This window comes from Emydura macquarii, unplaced genomic scaffold (genome assembly GCF_026122565.2).
Source record: "Emydura macquarii macquarii isolate MOO-44397 ecotype Brisbane River unplaced genomic scaffold, CSIRO-AGI_Emac_v2 contig_554, whole genome shotgun sequence".
Taxonomy (NCBI): Eukaryota; Metazoa; Chordata; order Testudines; family Chelidae; genus Emydura; species Emydura macquarii.
In genome coordinates, this window is record NW_027130691.1 from 12049090 (window position 1) to 12068786 (window position 19697).

General features: G+C 47.8%; 1 protein-coding gene across 3 annotated transcripts in view; it reads left to right on the forward strand.

Moving 5' to 3' along the window:
• ULK1 (unc-51 like autophagy activating kinase 1) overlaps positions 1 to 19697 on the forward strand; it is a 115195-nt gene that overhangs the window by 85961 nt on the left and 9537 nt on the right. For all 3 annotated transcript variants that reach the window (XM_067539774.1, XM_067539775.1, XM_067539776.1), the window contains 10 exons: positions 257 to 317; positions 1723 to 1812; positions 6857 to 6982; positions 9485 to 9636; positions 11025 to 11108; positions 11792 to 12054; positions 12995 to 13170; positions 14260 to 14375; positions 15035 to 15178; positions 17771 to 17958. In XM_067539774.1, coding sequence (XP_067395875.1) covers positions 257 to 317; positions 1723 to 1812; positions 6857 to 6982; positions 9485 to 9636; positions 11025 to 11108; positions 11792 to 12054; positions 12995 to 13170; positions 14260 to 14375; positions 15035 to 15178; positions 17771 to 17958 — 1400 coding nt within the window. The remainder of the gene's footprint in view (positions 1 to 256; positions 318 to 1722; positions 1813 to 6856; positions 6983 to 9484; positions 9637 to 11024; positions 11109 to 11791; positions 12055 to 12994; positions 13171 to 14259; positions 14376 to 15034; positions 15179 to 17770; positions 17959 to 19697) is intronic.

Sequence of the window (19697 nt, forward strand, 5' to 3'; positions counted from 1 at the left end):
TGTCAAGTCTCTGCCCCTTTCCAAAAATACCTCCTTTCAAAGCAAATCCGACGAAGCCTGAGGCCACTGGGATCAGAATTAAACCAGCTGCTGACTGCAGTGGTTCAGCGAAACAGAGATCTTAACGGCTTCTTGGTATCCAAGTTCCTCTTGGTCTTGGAGAGTCAGGAGATTAAATTCAGTTACTCCGAACATATAAAAGCTTTTAAGGACATGACCCAAACCTAATCCATTTCCTCACTTTCTTGGAACACAGGTGATATAACTGCTGAGGCAGCAGGAGGGAAACCCATCCAAGACAGCTTGATGTACAGTGGGTAAGAGCATTAGCTTGTTAAGGATTAGAATGGAACAGACTCTGCATTCAACTCGGCTGGGTTTGGGAGGGTGGAGAAGGGATTTTGCTCACTTAACTTTATATCTGAGGCTCTGTCTTTGCTTCAAAGATGACTCTGTCCGTGACCTTGTTGCAACATGCTTCCTGTTTGCACCGTCGAGTCTCCTTAAGGAACAATGTGAAGGTCCTGTCTATACAGCAGTCTCGAGCCGTGTGATGGCGCTCCCAGACATGGGCTGTATTTTTAGCATAGAGAAATCTTCACAATTTTCTTGGTCTTCGGGATGGGGAATTTTAGTGACTCGGGGAGAGAAGGCAGGGAACTGCAGTGCTGTCTGATTCCGTTCCCAGCAGTATGCCAGCATTCACTGGAAGAGATTTGGTTTGGAACTCAGCCCAGCTTGCTGGCGAGCCGCTTTTCCATCTGCCAGGCAAAGTTCCCAAGCCTTTGTCTCCTGTCCATATCCAAAGCCTCGCAGACTTGCTGTAGCACTAGAATCCATAATGAGGTCAGTAATAGGAAGTAATCCTGACCATTCCCTTCTGTACCCCTCTGCCAGGGAGAATTGTTTTCTACAGAAACTGGGGACAGAGGTCCTAAGAAAACAGTTGGTGACTTGTCCATGTGATGATGCCCCAAAGCCCCTCAGCCTTGTCCTGAGGAGGCAATATCGTGTCCTATCCATCTGCAGGCCAGAGGTCAGGAGACATGGGTTTCCTTCTAGACTTTGCCACTGACTCACTGGGTGACTTGGGCAAGTCCCTTAACCTCCTGATGGTGTGGGGACACCAGCTGTACAATGGGGGAGTTAGTATCCATACACCTTTGCAAAGTGCTTTGAGATCCCTGTATGAAAGGAGTTGCACAAGGAATAAAAGCTGACAATTTATTACTGGACTGATTAATAATGCAATGGGTCTGCAGCAGATGCTGCCCTTACTATCTCTCTGTAATGGATGTAATCTAACCTCAGTCTGCTCTCTACCAAATTCACAGCCTTACTGATAATTGCGTTGAAATTTCATTGGGTTTTTTGGGACAGAGCTGAGGGAGAAGGAAGAGTGGTTAAAACCAGCCTCCAATTCCTCTTTTCTTTTTTTTTAAAAAAAAAGACTCTTAGAACCTGATTCTCATTTACACTGAGGCCCTTTTAAACCAGGCAGAAATTACATGTACACCACTTTATGGCCCCCTTGCACGGGCAGAACAACGGTGAGGAGAGTGAATTGCTCTCCACAGGCTGCGCAGGGCCCTTTGCTATAAGGCACAATTAACTTACACTCAGGCATGTGAAAACAACACAAAGCCTCAGGTGGAAAAGGGTCAGGGAAGTACTGTCGCGTCCTAGGCTCTAACAGAACAGTTCCTTTCTCTCCTTTTCCAGGAGTTCTCTGGTGACTTCGGCAGGTGTGGAAAGCCAGGGAAGGACGCCATCCCCTTCGCCCCCTTACAGCAGTTCACCCAGCCCTGCAGGGTAAGAAGGAAGCTGGTGAGATTGTTCACCACAAAACAATTTTGCACCTTGATCTAACAGCTGCTGAAATCGAGGTGTCTTTCCACCTATGTTCATTCGGGGGTGGGGTCAGAACCTCCTGGTGAGGTTTAGCCTGGAGTTAAAGGGCAGCGGTTACAACAATAAAATAAACTAACTGGAAAAACTCCGCAGCTTTGGGTTCAGCTCAGTCCTGGGTGCGGAGCCCGAACTCCTCGAAAGCATTCCCTCCTCCCTAGCAGGGCAAGAGAAGAAGGAAGCTGAGGTGGAGTTAACTCTGCAGACCAGAGAGCAGCCTCCGAGGCTGAGTGCAAGCGTTAGCCACTGATGAGAGTCCCCCTCTGTGCCCAGTCCACAGAGGAGACGCGTGTTACAGCTAGAGAGCCTGGCTCTTTAGCTCAGGCTGTGGCCGCTCACGCTTTTAGCGCCGCAGAGCCTGAGTTCAGTCCCCAGTGCGCCAGCCAAGCTGACGACTGTCACATGAACACAAAAGCACGGCCTTCGGCGGGGACTTCTCCAATACCAGCGTGGTTTTCATAGGGCAGGTTATCCATAAAAGGCTCTTCACTCGCATCACGCTTCTGTGTACCTTACTGCTGAGATTGCCTTTGGCAACGGGAGCGATTTTTGTTTGTCTTTGGGGAGCAGGAAGAAAAGGACATTGTATTGAACAGGGGCGGGGAGGAGGAGGACGGCGCTGCTCAGTACAGTCCTGGGACCCCCACAGACATCGCCCCCTTGTTGTGAAGAGGCTACGAAGTGCAACTTGACTTATCTCCTGAGCCTGCAACACTACTGCGGCCATGCGTCGCTAGCCTGGGGGGTCGGCGGCTGAATCTGTGGGCAGGTTGCCTCTCCATTTTGTCCTGCTGTCAAAGGAGGCTGTTGGGCTGGCTCCTACATTTTGAGTCTGCATAAGACCACAAGCCGCTCTCTGCTGTGCACCTGGGAAGGGTCGGTCCTGCTGCTAGCCGGAGCCGTTCGGTTTGTGGCAGGGCTTAAATTCAACTGGAGCTGTCCAGAGCGGAGCTGCAGTAAATATTTTAAAACCCGCAGGGGCAGGAGCCCCGAGCCCCAGTGTCCCCCCCCCCTGAGCTGAAATCCCGAGCTCTGGGGCTCCGGGAAATAATCGATGAGAATTGAAGCCCTGGTTTGTAGTGACGAACTGCGGTAAAAGGTGGTAAATAACTGGTAAAGGTGAGAATAGGTTCGGCAGAGGGGAGCAGCGGTGGTATAGGACCTTCCTCTGTTTGGTCATGGATTCAAACCCTCCTAGGCCCAGGCTAGATGAGTGAGATGCCTTTAGGGTCCAGCTGTCCACACACGAAAATCCAGTCCCACCAATGGCTCTAATTGGCCCCATTTGGTCCATTGGCGTAAGGAAGCTCACGCTGCCTCCACTCTCTGAGTAAGGGGGAGATTTGCGTATCTTAGCCTGTCGATCCGGCACCTCTTACAAGTGGGAAATCCACCCTTTAAAAACCTTAAAACGTTAAAGGAGTCCCAGCCTCGTGTGTGTGTGAGAAAATGCTCCTGGCCCGGAAAGACCCCACAATTACGTGCCATTGCTTAAAAAACCCTTATAAACATAGGGAAGGAATACAGCTCAAAGCCTTGCTGACATGATCGGACTAATCGGCAGGCATGTCCCACAGTGCAGAGTTTAACTGCGTGAGGCTTCTCATGCCGTCACCTACTAAGCTTTGTAACAGCTTGTTCTTTAACTGATTCATGTGCAGCCCTGGGATCAGTGTTCGTTAAAGGATTTGGCCTTGCACTAAAGAGTAGTGGAGTGGAAATGCACAGAAGGTCACTGCAAACTCTGGCTTGCTTTTTACTACACTCGCCCACCCTCTCTCCACCAAATCAGGGTGCCCAAGTCCCATCGGGGTGGAAAGTGGAAAATCACTGCTGGTTGCACGAGGGTCTAACGTTTCAGGGGCTAACCCCGCCCCCACACACACACTCCCAACTGCCTCTGGAATGGATCCCAAAGCCTTACCATTTCGCCACCTGCTTCAACAGAGACACTAAAGAGACGGATGTAACATAGGCCTGGAGCCACCGCTCCAGCCCAGCGAAGTGGAGCATGTCGGGTCTCAGCTGACCCCGCGGGTGCTTCTGAGGTGTGTCTTCACCTACTCGAGTATAGGCTCTGCTGCCCTTTGACTGTGTGACGTCACGCAGGCCTTCGGCGCATTGCTGTGCGCCATTGGCAGCAGGAGGCCAGACTGGCTTTTCACTTTCCCTTTGGCACCGCTTGTTAGTAGGCTGGAGCGCTCCCTTTGTTTGTGGCTCTGGTCTTGCAAGCAGTGTTCTCCCCACTCCCCCCTCTCCTCCCCAGCGCTGGACGCAGCCCAAGTGGGACAGATAGCAGTGGCTGTTTGAGATTGGCTGATAGTGGAGTGTTTGCCTCCAGATGTCAGCATGCTCTCTAGAGCAACAGTCCTGAATGTCAACCAGAATGTCAGCTGGCCGGGATTAACCCATATTAACGTCTGGGCTTTTTTTCAATCACTTCCCCATTGAAGATGCATCATAAAATTGTGTATCTGTACCTCTTTGGGTGTATCCCAACGGGATGGGCTTAATGCCACGTTCAGAGCACTTTCAGTTACAACTAATTAACTGAACTCCCTTTCCCTCTTGATCTATTGGGCTCTGAGAATTTCTGGATCGCTGTGGTTTGAAAGGCCTCCAGATATTTCCAGTGTCTAATGCGTCCTGAGTTCAGGTTTAGTTATCAGCTATTTGCTGTCTGGACCAGTTGGTAAGTTCCCTACATGCAATCTAAGTTTGATCTTGTTTGCAGCTTAGTTGCAGTATGGAAAGTTGACCCAGAGTGGGACTTGATGTACAGTAGCTCTTTATACGAGGCCACTCTTTGACTGAGCTTCTAACCCTGTGTGGTTGATCAGGCCCACATCTTTCAAAGAAGAGAAGTTACTGAGTCAGTCAGGCAACATACAAGGTGGAGGGTCCCTCCTTAATGCCTTACAATGTCGGGTATTGCCCCCCAAAGATGGCTCCACAATAGCTCCCAGATACCTTAGTCAAATCACTGTTCAATGTATAGCTTATTGCACCCAGGGTTTTATGTGCTTTCTGTCCTAACCCTTCAACTACTCTGGGGATGGAGCGCTGTAGTGAAGGTGAAGATGTGTGAAATTCAGCCAGAAAAGTCAAAGAGCCCTTATTTTTAGTGTGGGAATGAGTGGTGTCAAGGCCTCAGACATTTCCTCCTAGAGACAGACTAAACGCCCCTTGTCAAGGTCTCACTGTTCTGCTGACGAGCTCCTTGATAGCGTGGACCTTAAATCTATTTCCTGGTCCCCCCCCCCTTTTGCATGCACGTGCACTAGCAGACTAGCTTGTTATTGTGGGGCTGAGTTTATGGGACATTCATAGCCTGATTATTCGGAGATGCAAAACAGCTGTAGTTCACATCAACTTGATTGGGAACTGGGGGTGCTCAGCATCTCTGAAAACCAGGTTCTGAAGTGACTGCGTCTTGATCCTGTAGTTGCTCTGTTGCTGAAGCGCTTGCACTGGCATCACTGGGAGTTGTTCTCTCTTGGTTTGGAAAAAAATATGAACACACGAAACAGAATCTAGAACTACACAGACTTAGCAAACAGCAGATGTTGAGGAGGAGAAGGGGAAAATTGGGTCACTTTTATGTCTTCCGGTTTTGCGAGAGGGTCTTTTTCAGCACACTGGTGCTGCTCCAGTGGTGAATGGCTTCTTCATGGGCTACGGACCATGTCCCGGAAATCTGCCAAAAAGCTGTGGCATACAGACATTGCCAAACACTGTCACCACCAACTGCATGGTATAGCTGGCCTTTGCAAAGAGCACTTTTGGCCTTTGAGTTCTTTTGACTGCTATATAAGACAGCACCGTTGTTCTCTCTCTCTTTACTTCTTAGTTCATTATGTTTTTTCCTTCCTCTGCTGCTTGTGTGAAGCATTTCTGCTCTGGGTTATGTACCAGAGAATTGTTGGCAGTTTAGGCCACTTGCCTCTAAGAGTGGACCCAAATTCCTAAGGGCAATGATTTCTGTATCCCAAATGATTTCTGTATCCCTCTGAGAAAGAGAAGACTACAGAAACCTCTGTCACTGCTAAGATCTTCCTATAGCTGTTCAACAGTTCTGTATTTGCTCTTGACTGCAATGAGTGACACTGCCATGGCAATTAACCTGGAATTCCCTGAAGGATGTTAAGGAGCTACTCCGATTATTCACCCAGTGGTGCATTTTCATAGTTTTGTGCACTATGGTCTGCAGACAAAGAGTAACGGAGAAAACCCAGCTGAAGGGGATAGGTATTGTTTGTTGCCTGAGCTGAGTAGCCTGTTGAGACTTAACTGGAAAGCAGTCTGTAGTTTGCAGAATGAGTCAAAAACAATCCAACTCCTGTTGACCTCAATGGGAATTCTGCACACAGCGTATAGCAAATAGGCCTCGTGTAATTTCCTCTCCAGCAGGTCGCCTTCCCCACAGCTTAGTTCACTGCAGACGCTCTCATATCCCAAGGGTTGTGTGTCTGCCTTGGAATGCTGAGACTTGTGGAGATGCCATCTCTTCAGAGATGATGCAGCATGAATCACAAGTAGCTTTGGGCAACAAATGACTCTTTGCTGGTGTCCTTTGTGAGTCACGGCCATTTAGCCTTTGTTCAGTGTTGTGATCCTTGGCTGTGGATCTGAGGTGCTTGAAAGTAGGCTGGTTGCAGCTTGAAATAGCTGAGATCTAATTTTCCTGGCGGGTGTGGTGCATGGAGTGTTTAGCACAGTCCGTGGGCGGGAATCTCCCTGAGGAAGGAGAGGTGAGTGGTTTTAGGAGGTTTGAGTTGGCTCTTCTTTTAACGAGAACTCCCTTCCTTTAACGAAACTCGCAACCTGAGGAGAGGAGCGAGGTGGACGCTCCCCCGGCAGACAGTCGCTTAAGCAAGTTAATACACCAAATTACCTCATTAAACGCCGTCTCCTCACAAGAATCTTTGTTTCTCTTTGAATTCCACAGCCGGCAAGGCCAGTTTTCCAGCAGCAAGTACGAACACTCTGTCCCCATCCCGGTCCCAACGCAAATCCACAACTACCGGCGGATCGAACAGAACCTTCAGTCTCCCAATCAACATGCTTTGCCACAGTAAGTGCTGAGGTGTGGGGTGGAGGTAATAGCACTTCTTGCTCATCGCATGAGCCTTCAGTGCTGCACTGTGTATGTCCTAATACGGTTTTACAGTCTGACCCGTCTCCATCCCTGTAGACAATATCCTGTATTGCGGGCCTTTTCCCTTGCTGTAAGCGAGCAGCCTGGCATGCCATGTGCTATTATGTCTGTGGCATTTTTACACCAGTAATAGAATCTATTTGTGTGTTTGTGTTTTGTGTGTGTGTGTTGTATGTGTGGTTTCCAAAGGCACAAATGACATTTACTCAGCTCCCCTCAGATTTCAATAGGAGTTGGCCCCCGAACGTCCCTTTGTGTCTGACTCTCTTCCCCACTGTCCAATCAGTCTCTCTGATGGAACATCCAAAGGAAAATGGCTAAAACTTCCCGACAAATTCAGGCAAATTACTGAAAATATGATTGAAACTGCGGAGTTTGCCTGATTTTTATGAAAATTTGTTCACACGCTTAGTCACACCACAGAGTGTTGTGTCCTGTGTGACACCTCCATGTTATTGTGATTATGCAACATAATTATTTCATGAGCAACTAATGCCTGAGAGATAGAGCACATGTTTGGGAACCAATCAGGATGAACCGGATGTTAGTCTTGTACCATGGGCGTGACTCCTTGCATACTGCATAGCTGGATCACACCTCTGAGGCGTCTGTCTGTTGAGGTTGCCACACACACTTTAGTCTTACAGTTTTGTCCTATGGGTTAACCATGGCGCTCCCAGACAAAGGCCAGTTGAAAGGAGAACTACACAAGAAGCATGAGACCTTAAAGAAAGCCCAGGTACCAAAGGTGGGACATGTTCAAAGTATTGACAAGATGCAGTGTGTAAGCAGCAAGCAAAAAACCAAGTCTCAGCAGAAGTATGACCTATTACCCAGGTGAGTTCCTTTATGTTTTACATTCATTAGGGTTAGCTTTTAGCAGGGCTTTAATAGTCCTGTCAGACTGGTCTCCCGAGAGGACTCAACCTATTTTGCAAAGGCTGATAACATTGGAGACATTATGGGTCAGTCTAACCTAACCAGGAATCAGCAAACAGATCATGATGTGCCAGTGCTGTTTGAACAAATTCTTATGTTCTGGATAAACAACTCTTTCAACTTTTAGATGCCCCATATTTCTGAAAGTTAAGTATGAGGAAAGAATTGGCCATTACCCCTAAAAATCTTTGTTGTCCACAAAGTCAAGGATCTGGAAAGTGTGCAGATATAGAGGGCATACTGTGACATGGATTGCAGTGACTGGAATTGCTGGTTCAGATTCACAAATCATACCCTACCAATCTGGGATCGAAATAGCATATTAGACTGCTTCATTCAACATGGATACAATGATGAGACTAACATCGTCTGTACAATCCAAAGAAGACCCTCTGCCTGTTTTGATCATCTTCTGAAAATTATCAGCCTCATGCAGAGCAGCACCCTTGTTTCCAGCAGACCTTGTGCTCAGCAGTTTTGTCTCTTCCTCCATGCAGCAAGTGCTTTATGCATCCTCCAAGAACAGAAGGAAAACCTCGTCAAGCTAAAAGCTGTAGTTGGGATTCTCATTGCCTATCAAACATACTTAGGACAGTGACCCTAATGGCTGGTCTTCCTTGTCAGTCATTTGGCCAAATGTCTTCAAGTTTTAGAGCCAAATTTGGCTCTCAGCTACTTGCTCACAGCTCCCACAGAAGGCAGTGAAAGTTGAATGCCAGGAATGCAAAATCTGATCATTTTACCAAATGCCCTAGGAGCTTAAGGGAGTTAGTAGCTCAGGCTCTCTTTTGAAAATCTGAGCCTAAAAAAATTTCCTCTGTGGCACTCAGTCATTCCAGTTGTAATGGCCACACACCACTCTGTGTTGCTTTGTAGCCATTCCTGACTTGACTCGGAGCATTTTGAGGCCGTAATTCATTTGGCACAGTTCATTTATTGTACAATGCCATGTGTGCCTGTGGAGCTATCTAATTAAAAGACTACGGTAACCAGTGTGTGTGCAGCCCAGCATTGATAAGCAACAATCAGGATAACAAACCAATGGGCGTTTTTGATAGAATTATTAAAAGAAATTGGTAACATGAAAAATGTGAGTCTCTGGCTTCCAAAGGAGTTGTTATATGAGAGAGAGAGAGAGAGTGTGTGTGTGTGTATGTGTGTGAGAGAGAGAGAGCCTAAAAATGATGAGAACCCCCTGATTTCCTTTTTGTAGCTAAGCTAATTTTTTTTTTCCAGCTTGCATTGCAAGTTTTTACTGGCTCTTCAGGGCAGGGACCAACTTCTTGTTCCGTGTTTGTATAGCACCTAACACAGGGCGCGGGTGCCTGGTTCTAGGCACTGCTGCAATACAAATAATAAACAATTAATGAAGATTGGCTTGGTGAAAAGTAGCAGGGTGAGCTCAAATGGCTGGTGATGTTGTTTTCCTTGCCCCTCTTCAATGGTGTCTTGAATAACATTATTGCTGTTTCCAATAAGGTCTGGCACAGTCCGAAGATCAAACAGTCCAAGCCCTGTTGGTTTTGCTAAAATTGGTGCTTCCCCTCCTTTCTCTGGAGAGCATGGAGCTGTGCCATCCTCCAGAAGGTTCTCCTTCGGCGGTGCTAAGCCTTACACACCATCCCCACAAGGTAAGATGCCAGCCAGCACAGCCTGGCATGTTGCTGCCATCACAAAATCAGGCACACTAGAAAAGGAAGATGGCTTAATGGTTACAGCAAGGGCAGGGAGTCAGGACTGCTGGATTGTATCCCTGATCTTGGCACTGACTTGCTTGACAAGTGTACGCACTTCAGTTTCCTATCTGTAATACGGGGATAATAATAACCATCTGCTGCATGAGATGTGAGATTTGCTTAGTGCATGTGAAACACCTTGCGATCCTCTGGTGGAAGGCCTTTTGCACATGCAGGATGTTTGTGTTACACATGAAAGCAAGACAAATAAGTACAGAACAAAAGGCTGCAATTGCTTCCCTGGGCCCTGCCAATCACCTTTTCCCCTGGTGGAGCAAACACTGGATCTTCATTAAGGGCCCCGGTTGTGAACAGAACTGAAGTTCAGCTGCTGCATTGACTTCTTTTTTGGTCTGTTGTCCTGTATGCTGAATGAGGAACAAGGGCAGAGAAATGAAAGATAGAAGTCAAGGGCCAGATTTTCAAAAGAACACAGCACCTAGCAGCTCCCATTGCTGTCCGGGGGGAGGGCGAGGGTGGATTCCTCCTTGTTCTCAATGAGACCTGCTGGCTTTTGAGCTCTTTAGAAAATCTGGTCCCTATTGTGAGTTGTGTGTGTCTTGGAAATCCAGAATCTTTTCCACTGCTAATTTCAGTTAAAATGAATTTTACCCCAGAGAGCTGGGTTTCATTTATCCACATTCCCATAACTATACATTCCTTTTTATCGGTGTTTAGTGTCGTTACTGATTAAAGAACGGGGGGTCATGTTCTGGTCTCACTCAAGTCAATAACAAAACTCTTGCTGACTTCAGTGGGGTCAGTATTTTGGCAGAGGCAATGGACTCCCCCGAGGTAGCCTTCTTGTTATCAGATAACCTGACCCAGACACAACAGGGTGATTCAAGGGCAGGGCATTTTGGGATAAGATTAACCCTGTTCTGCACGTGTTGTGGTATGGAGAACTATGTAAAGGGATGGACTCTGATTTTACTAGAGCTTTTACATCTCTGACGTCTCCAATCCCATGTTTACAGGATTCATTCACCTAGTTGGGGAGTGAGTGTTGTTCCTATTTTATTTCTCTAATTGAACCCCAGTTCATTATGATGAGCTTCTGATCACACTTCTAACACTCACAAATTCTTTTCTCACACTTTCCCTGGAGCTTTTCAGTCCTTTTATCCTACACCTAGTGAGAAGGAGAGACGTAGCTGTCTAAGTGGTTCTTTCTCTCAGATGGGTCTGCGGTGATACTTGTTACTTATTTATTTAATGTTGTTGTGTCACTGTCTGGGGAAATCTAGCACTGTATAAATCTGTTGGTTGTGTCACCTTTAAAGTTGGAACCATTCCAGAGCAGCCCGGCCAGACTGTTTTCTTCTCCCCACTTGGAGCAGAAATGAGAAGCAGGATTCCCATACCTGGTATGTTCATATTGTGTTTATCTTCCTCTTCTCTGTCTCCCTCCCTCCCATAAATAAGGGGCCTGACACATCAGAAATGTGCTCTCCAAAGAGCCTAGGGTACGAGATTGTCCTTTGTCACCTTCTCTGATGCTTGGCTCAGACAGGAAGTGCTTTGTGATGAGAAGGGGATCCCTACCCACTGGCTCCCCCCCACTCCCCAGCTGTTGCTCTCCCTATACCGTAGTGACATGAAAGGAACATGTTTAAATTGTGCTCGTGGATTGTGTCTGGGAAGTCACTGGTTTGCGCAGTGTGGAATCCCAACGGAAGACCTGAATCCTCCTCCTCGCTACCCTCATGTTCTCCTAAATCCCCCTCGCTCGTTGCTGGGCCAGGCAGCTCTGGCAATGTGGAGTGCTCCAGCAGAGGCACTCGAGCAATGACTGCCTTCTCACTTCATGACCCCTGGAGTTTAGACACCCAAAGGTCAAAACCTAAATCGGGCCTGGAAGTTTTGCAGCACATTGCTGAGAACAGAGTCTGCGCTTGACCAGGTGTTGAAGGATTTGATCCGTAGATGCCAAAGGACAAACTTGCCTCCTCTGCTTTTTTGGAGCATCCCTGTAGGTCCTGAGGTCAAACCAGCTCTGAGATTTAGAACCAGAGAATGACGATGTTGGGGGGGTGTTTGAACTCTCTAGGCGCCTCAGGGCCTGACCACTCTTCCCGAGGGATGGGCTGCCGGCTTCACAGTGCTCCCAACCTGTCAGACTTGCAGTCCTGCAGGCAGAAGATTACCAAGCAGCATTCTGACCCTCTGGTGGCTCACTTTGGCCACACTCCGGTCAACCAGCCCCTGCAGGTTCATGGCTTGCAACCCTGCCGACCGCTGAGGTCCTCACCGAAGCTGTCTGAATTCATGCAGAGAAGTCCCTTGCCAACTATCCTGGGCTCCCCAACAAAGGTAATCCATGGAGTCTGCTTTGGGTTCTCTTGCAGCTCAGTCTGATGGGTTATTCTAGGGTAAATTACTGTGTGTTTAGATAAAATTGGTGCGAATTTGCCCCAGCTCGTTAGTTGTTCTTCAAGGGCCGTTTAGTGATGTGTGTGCAATGAGTCAATGCTCATTCCTAGTGGACAGATCTCACTTCTTAGTGAAGTTCCTAGTGGCTCAGTTCCTAGAGGACAGATCTCACTTGCCATCAGTGTTGGCAGCCTGAGGAACGAGTCCAAGGATCTGACTGGGCACTGAAAATAAGATGCCCAGTCCCTACAGATTAGGACTCAGGCATAGTAGTGGGATTTTGTGTGTGGCTGAGTTCCACAGTGTGGCTGGGTTTGTATCACAAGGCTTTGCCCTGCAGGCATCCCCAGATGGTAGAGATGGAAGCCCTGTTGAAACGGTGGCAGGCCTAATGTCTGTGTGTGAAACGGGCACCATAGCTACCTTTTCTGCCCACCTTGGTCTCCACTTATGTCATAGAGCTCACAGGGTTTAAGGCCAGAAAGGACCATTTGATCATCTAGTCTAATCTCCTGTCTCTCACTGGCCGTTACATTTCACCAAGGTGCCCAGCCCAATGAGGTGGATTAGACAAGAGCATTTCAGGCCGCAGGAGACTTAAGCGTGCCATGAGCCAAAGGCAGAGAACAGGAGAGGTCGAGGTGCCCCCAGTGAGCGAGGCCCCTGCGGTGGCAGGGAACTCAGTCAGTCAGCACAATTCTGAAGCGGCACTTAACATTTAAAAAGCTTGTAATCCGCTGTTTTAACTCTGGGGCTAGGAGAGGGCCCCAGGGTGTGTCACGTTTTTGTGTATACAACTTCGTTTAGCAAAAACCACCACCAGCTTGGTTTGAATATTTACAAATAACTGAGCGAGAAACCCCAAATCTCTCCTTTCTAGGCCATGTCCCCTTTTGAGTTCCCCAAAACCCCCAGCTCCCAGAACCTGCTCACGCTCTTGGCCCAGCAGGGCGTCATGATGGCGCCGACGCGGAACAAGACTCTGCCAGAGATGGGGCACTTCCATTGCCAACAGGCCAGCCTGGGCTTGAGGCCCGTGGAAGAGATCAAGGGCAGGTGAGATACTGGCATGCTGTGTCATCAAGTAGGTCAGACTGGGGAGACTTGGTTGATAAATGTGAAGAAAAACAATCCCCAGCACTTTGACCGAGCAGCGCACTCAGCTGCAGAGCATTTTACAGGCATCAGCTAATATTCACAATACCTCGGGTTGCAGGCACATACTATCCTGATTTTTATAGGCAGAGACAGGCCAGGGCCTAAATTTTCAAGTGATTGGTGATTTTGGGTGTCCTGATATTTGGCTGTCAACCTTGAGAATCCATAAAGGGACCTATTTTTAGTCAGTGATGGGGGACCCCTCCTCTCTGCCAAATCAGGCTCCTTTAAGGTGTTTCAGGTTGGGTGCCCCGAAACCGAAGCAACCAAAATCATCAGGCACTCCTGAAAATTTAGACCGGGAAGAGTTGCAAATGGCCCACGGCGTCACCCATCTGGGATCTAGGCTCAGTCAGTTAGACCAGGCTACCGTTAGGTTGCACAAACACACTGATAGCTTCCTTGGGACTTGCTCCTGCAGTGGGGATAGAGCCCACCCCGTTTTGGAAATCCCTTTAAAAAACAGCCATATAATACTGTATATACAACAAGGTATAACTCCGCTGTGCCATCATTAGTCTTCTCTAACTCTCCTGCTGCAGCATGGCATGCAGGGTGCGAGTTCAGCTCTCTCCTGTATTGATCCTGCAGAGCTCCGTCCCAGGCGTTGCAGTTCAGTCTGTTGGAGTGGGTGGGCTTTTGCTCCAGAGGAAGGAGGGAGGCCTGAAGGAAACCATTTCTCTGGCAGGGCCGCATGCATTAATGCTGACAGGAAAGGAGAGATCAGCAAAAGGAAGGTGTTCGTGCAGGTATCTGTGCTGCCAGCAGTTTCCTGCCCCAGCAGGAGATGCCCCGGTGGCTCTGATATAGCAGAGTAAAGAGCGTTGCAGGCCAACAGCCTCTTCAGCGTTGAGCCATTTGCTGTGCAAGGTGCAGAACGGGCAGGAAAGCGGAATGGCAGAGACCAGGGAGTGGAAGTTCATTGAAACCTCACACCTTCCTGAAACTGTCTGTGTCTTCCTGTATCACCTTTCATTTTCCCTCTAGATCTCTGAGTACCGGCCGCCTCACTGATCTGCTTCTCAAGGCTGCCTTTGGGGCTCAGATCTCGGAAGCTGGCAGCAACGACAGCCTGAACAATGAGAGACCGATGGAGATCACAGGTATGAATGGAGGCCCGTGCGGCCTTGGTAGCTTGTCCCAGGTTTGCCCCTTCCTTGCTTTCCAGGTCTTTGGATGAATGGGAGGTCTCTGTTCTCCTAGCCTCGGAGCAGGAACTGACCGCTGTATCTGAAATGGGGATAACAACGCTGCTTGCTTTGTAAAGTGCTTTGAGACCTGTGGATGAAAAGCGCGGTGGATGAGCTGAGCTGGCCACCATTACTACTTATGATCACAGAGTTCTTTTTTTTATTATGAATATTTTAATGGTGACGATTGAATAAGCATTGGATGCTTTTTAAAGTGCAGCTCCAGTGTGCCTTCACCCTCAGTGTCCCTGTATGGCCGGAGGACATGGTATCTCCATTTCCCAGATGGGGCACGGTGGCAGAGTAGTGCATGGCAGGGACCCTCCTCTGAACAGCTGCAGGATTTGGCGATCCAGTTGGCAGTTATGCCTCGTAACACGGCCGGTGCCCTTGGGCTGTGCCTTATCTGTATGCAAGCCTGTTCCATTCCCGTGGTCAGTGGGATGCTTGGAAAGGGAGCGGTGGAATCAGAAAAGAGTGGGTGGGAACAGCTTGAGGTTGCTGGGAGAGTAACCCTGCTCTCTGAGTAATCATGCAAGTAAAAGCTGCTCCTTTTCACTTTTCCTCTCTAGCTCCCTCTGCTGCTTATGGAGGAAACCTATACGGCGGGGCTAGGGTCGGGGGCTCTGTGAGCCCGTGCCCAGTGATCTTCACTGTTGGATCCCCTCCCAGTGGGACGACACCACCGCAAACCACTAGGACCAGGATGTTTTCAGGTAATGGCCTTTCCTGTCTGCTCTGGTGCGTCTGTCTGGAAGGCCTTTGTGCCACAGACTTTGTGTTATGTTGTTGGAGCTCTGCTGTTTGTAGACAGCATTAGTATGGGGATGTTGTCAAATGTCTGACTAGCAAACCTGGATTGTCTCCCCCCCAAGTGACTTTCGGGGGTCTGCTCCTTTCAGATCCCACTGTTCCATGGGTCAACCTGTTTACATTCATGTTTCATAAGCTAAATGCTGAGGTTGCATCTATTGTATCCCTTACGTGTCCTGAATATGAGGAACTGGAGACTCAGGTTAGTTCAGGAACATGTTTTGTCCCAGCAGTTCCTAATCTGCATGTACTGAACTACATGTGTGAAACCTGTGATTCGTAACAGTCCTAGCCTGGACTTTTCGAAGGAAGAGGTGGGTGGTGGTGTGAATAAAGTACTAGGCATTGATTTCCCGTGTGACCATAGCCACTCTGGCCTGGCCTACACTTCAAAATTAAACCAACCTAGCTGTGTCTCTCAGGGCTGTGGAGATTTTGCATCCTGAGCATCATAGTCAGGTTGACCTAACCCCTGGTGCAGATGTGGCTAGGTTGATGGAAGGGATTCTTCCATTGTCTGAACTTACTACCTCTCGGAGACGGATCAACGACATGGACCGAAAACCCTTTCCACTGATGTAGGAAGCGTCTACGCTGCAGCGCCATAGCTGTGCCACTGTAGCGGCTGTAATGTAGACACACCCTGAGCCTCAGTTCCCCAAGTGTAGAATTGGGCTAATAATACTTCATTTATCTGTCTCGTCTGTTGAGTCTAGCTCTTTGGGGCGGCAGCTGTCTCTTACTCTATGTTGTACAGTACGTGGCACAGTGGGGCTTCTCCCTTGGCTGGGACCTTCAGGTGCTACGGTAATATTGCTAATAATAGAGCACACTGAGGAATTCAGACTCCTGTACTGTTTGTTTTGGGCTATCCTAACAGGCAGCAATTCTGACCTTGGGATGCATGTCCCAATACCAGTTCTAAGTGGTTTGAGATTGATACGTAAAGCTCTGCCACGCAACACAGATCTCAGATGGATGCTTGGAAGAGAAGGCTATTGGATAGTGGATAATGAGGCTTATTGTAAGCTCTGTGGGGCAGCGACTGTCTTTATGTTCTGTGTTTGTACAGCACCTAGCAATATGGGGATACCCTAAACTTGGGAATCCTACAACTTTGCCTGTTCCATTCGTCTCCCCTCAAAGACCCAGAAATAGTCAGACATTTTTTGCTGGCCCCTGAAAGCTTTGAGGTGTAGCTGTCAACCAGGGAAGCCTTAAGGGGAAAGAAAACTGCATGCAGCGCTGTACATTAGTAACTCAGCTGCAAATTATATGCCTGAGCCGTTTGAAGACAGCAGACGGAATCCAGAGGGGAAAGGATGTGCCTTTTCTGACCAAGAATTGTAGTGACAGTAGGAAACCCCATCTTGTCAGAATTTACATAGCTGGATAGATCTGTAGTACAGCCAGGATTAGAATCCTCTCTGTTTGTTTAAAAAAGAACGTTCCCCATGAACAGCATATGCCGCAGTGGAGGTAATGGTGAATATATTTAATTCTATTATGACTGCATGACTTCTGCAGGGCCTTTTGCTATTGCTAAATCTTATAGTAAACAGTGTGTCTGTGGTGCTGTCTGAGCTTGAGTCTGATTGGCCCAAGGGGACATGGATGGTAGTGGCCTAATTGATGGGGCACTGGACTGGGACTCAGGAGACCTGGGTTCAGTTTCTGGCCCAGCCACAGTGTGGAGCCTTGGACAAGTCATTTCATCTGTTCTGTACTTCTCTTCCCCCTCTGTAAAATGGGGATAATTGCAGTAGCGTGGTGGTCTAGTAGAAAGCTTCTTGTCTCATACGCAAGGGGTCGCCATTTCAAATCCTGGGTCATCTCTCGTACAAAGGGTAAGAATTCTATTGCACTTAGCCCATAGCTCAAGTTCTAGCAGTTTGCTGAAGGTTCAGGGCTCAGACCCTGCTGGTGATGCATGATGGGGAAGTTCTTTCAGCTGCACATGATAGTGCTGGCTTAAGTTGTTGAGGCCAAGAGTTTTGCAAGATTCAGAAAGGGATTGGACATTGAATATGGATAACCAGACTCTTCAGAGCTGTTAGAATGAATAACAAACAATTCAGAAGGGATATTAAACCTTGTGCATCAGGGTTTAGGCCAATCTCTATTACAGACCAGGATAAGACCCAGTATGGGGGGAACAGATTATCCACAGCTGCTAGGGCGTGGTGCTTGCCCCTTCTTCTGAAGCATCTGGTGCTGGCTGCTGTCAGAGACACGCGACTGAACTAGATGGACTGCGGGTCAGACCAGTCTGGCAGCTCCCGTGTTCCTGTGCCCCGCTGGTGGAGCATACACAGTTATGCTGCATGGGATCCACTGCTTTCTTTGTCAGGCATTTAGCAAGAAACCCAACACTCCACTTCGTAGCCGGGCGTCCATGTGGTGGAGAGGATTGTACATAATCTAAGCCATGGCGGTGCTGCAGTTCTGCCTGGTATTAATGTCTAAGTAATTGCCATGTGTGCTTTTCTTCTCAGTGGGGTCTTCAAGCTCTCTGAGTTCAGGAGGCTCATTCAGCGGCAGACACTTGCTAATAGGAGCCGGAGGGGATGCCATGGAAACACCATCTAGTCTCCGGTGCACTTTTGTTGATCCCATTGCGGTTAATATGGAAGGAGCAGTTACATTCGAGGCACCGGAGCTGCCTGAGGAGACGCTTATGGAGGTGGGTACATCCAGTGGACTTAAAATGGAGAGAGCGGGGAGGGGAAGTCCCCAAAAACAAGTGCAATAGGCTAACATACTGGATACTTGCAGCACATTGCGTCAGACCTTCAGCTGATGCTCATTGGCTTCAGTGGAGCAAGGCCAGTTTATACCAGATCTGGCCCATCAAGTTCAATAAGTCAGAAATGCTTTCAGCATATTGATCCTGTTTGTCTGAGAGGGAACAAGATATTGAGCTTTTTAGTCCTTGTAGCTGGTTATTGGTGTGACGGGGTATAATTTCTAAAGCTGACATTGAAGGTTGGAAACCGCACTCTATATTGCATGTTCTTTGACTGAAAGTCAGCTGTTTGTGAAGAAATTCTGGGTTGTATCTTTTTAGAATCCAGCCAGCGAGCTGTTTAATGTATCATGTTACTATCTTCCGCACGCACTGGCGATTTAGTTAGCGATACAATCTCTGATGAAAGGACCTAAAAGAAAATAAACTTGACACTTGCGTTGATAGCAGGAGAGAGAGACTCTGAACCAACAAAATAGGCTGTTGAACCATCTTTGTCAAGTTGAAAGACTGCCAGCCTCCCCTTTTGCCCAAAGTGAAAGGACCAGGAAGCATACAAATGCTCCCATAGTCAAAGTGTGTTTGATATGTAAGTCAGGTTATCCATTTGCAATGGAGCTGGGGAAAAACTAAGGCATGGCTTGTTTCATCTTTATTCATAATCTTACTGTAGTTCATCTAGGACTGTGGAAGGTTCTTTACAGCTAAATCTTGATTCCAATATCAAAAAATCATCCTCTAGATACATGCACATTGGTTTAAGAATTAAGGTTTGATTTTTTTTAAATAAGTGTGTACAAAATCAAGTTAGAAAAATCAAACTTGAGCTGTCAGGTATGCATTGAGCTGCTTTCATCTGCTTAGTTTCCTGCAGAGCCATGGGGCTGAAATTTTAACATGGATATGATCCATGTTGTGTTGGGAGTTAACTGAGCTTCCAGCCACCTTAAGAGAGTCCCAGAAGCATGGGAATATGGCAGCCACTCCTCCTCTGTAGGCCTGAACAGAATCTTCCTAAAGAAATGTCAGCTTGATCTTATTAATGCTGTGCAGTTCTGCTTCAGATGTCTGCAGGGAGTCATTTTGGTTTGGTCCTCATTTCTGCTGAATGCGGCTTTAATAATCCATTCATACGTTGCAAAACCTCCCTGGCACCCAACTTTTTTGGCTTATTTGTAACCCCTTTTGTGCCCTGCGGATCCGTCCGGAATGCCAACCTGACAAATTTTCCACACAAACGCTTTCTGCTGACGTTTTTACAGCACACTGAAACGCTGGCGTTTTGAAACCCATGATTTAGCACAGGTTTTGCTGTAAAAACTAAGTAGATGTTTTTCTTTGGAAAAAGTTCCTTTAGGTAAAAACAAGACAAATTTAAGGCTGCATTTAAAAGTTTGATGTGCGATGCTTTAAAAAAAAGGGGGGTACATATTGGGGACTGGGGCAGGAGAGGTTCTGAATGATTACTGATAGCAGGACTGGAAATTACCATATGATTAACATAGGCACTCTAAGGGTAGAGAGAAAGTAAAGGGTAGAGTGCTAACCTGGCAGTTGGGAGACTTGCGTTCAGTTCCTGCTCCATCATATGTGACCGAGGGCAAGTCACTTATCTCTCTGTGCCAAAGTTCCCCGTCTGTCAAATTGAGATAATAACACTTCTCTACTTCACAGAG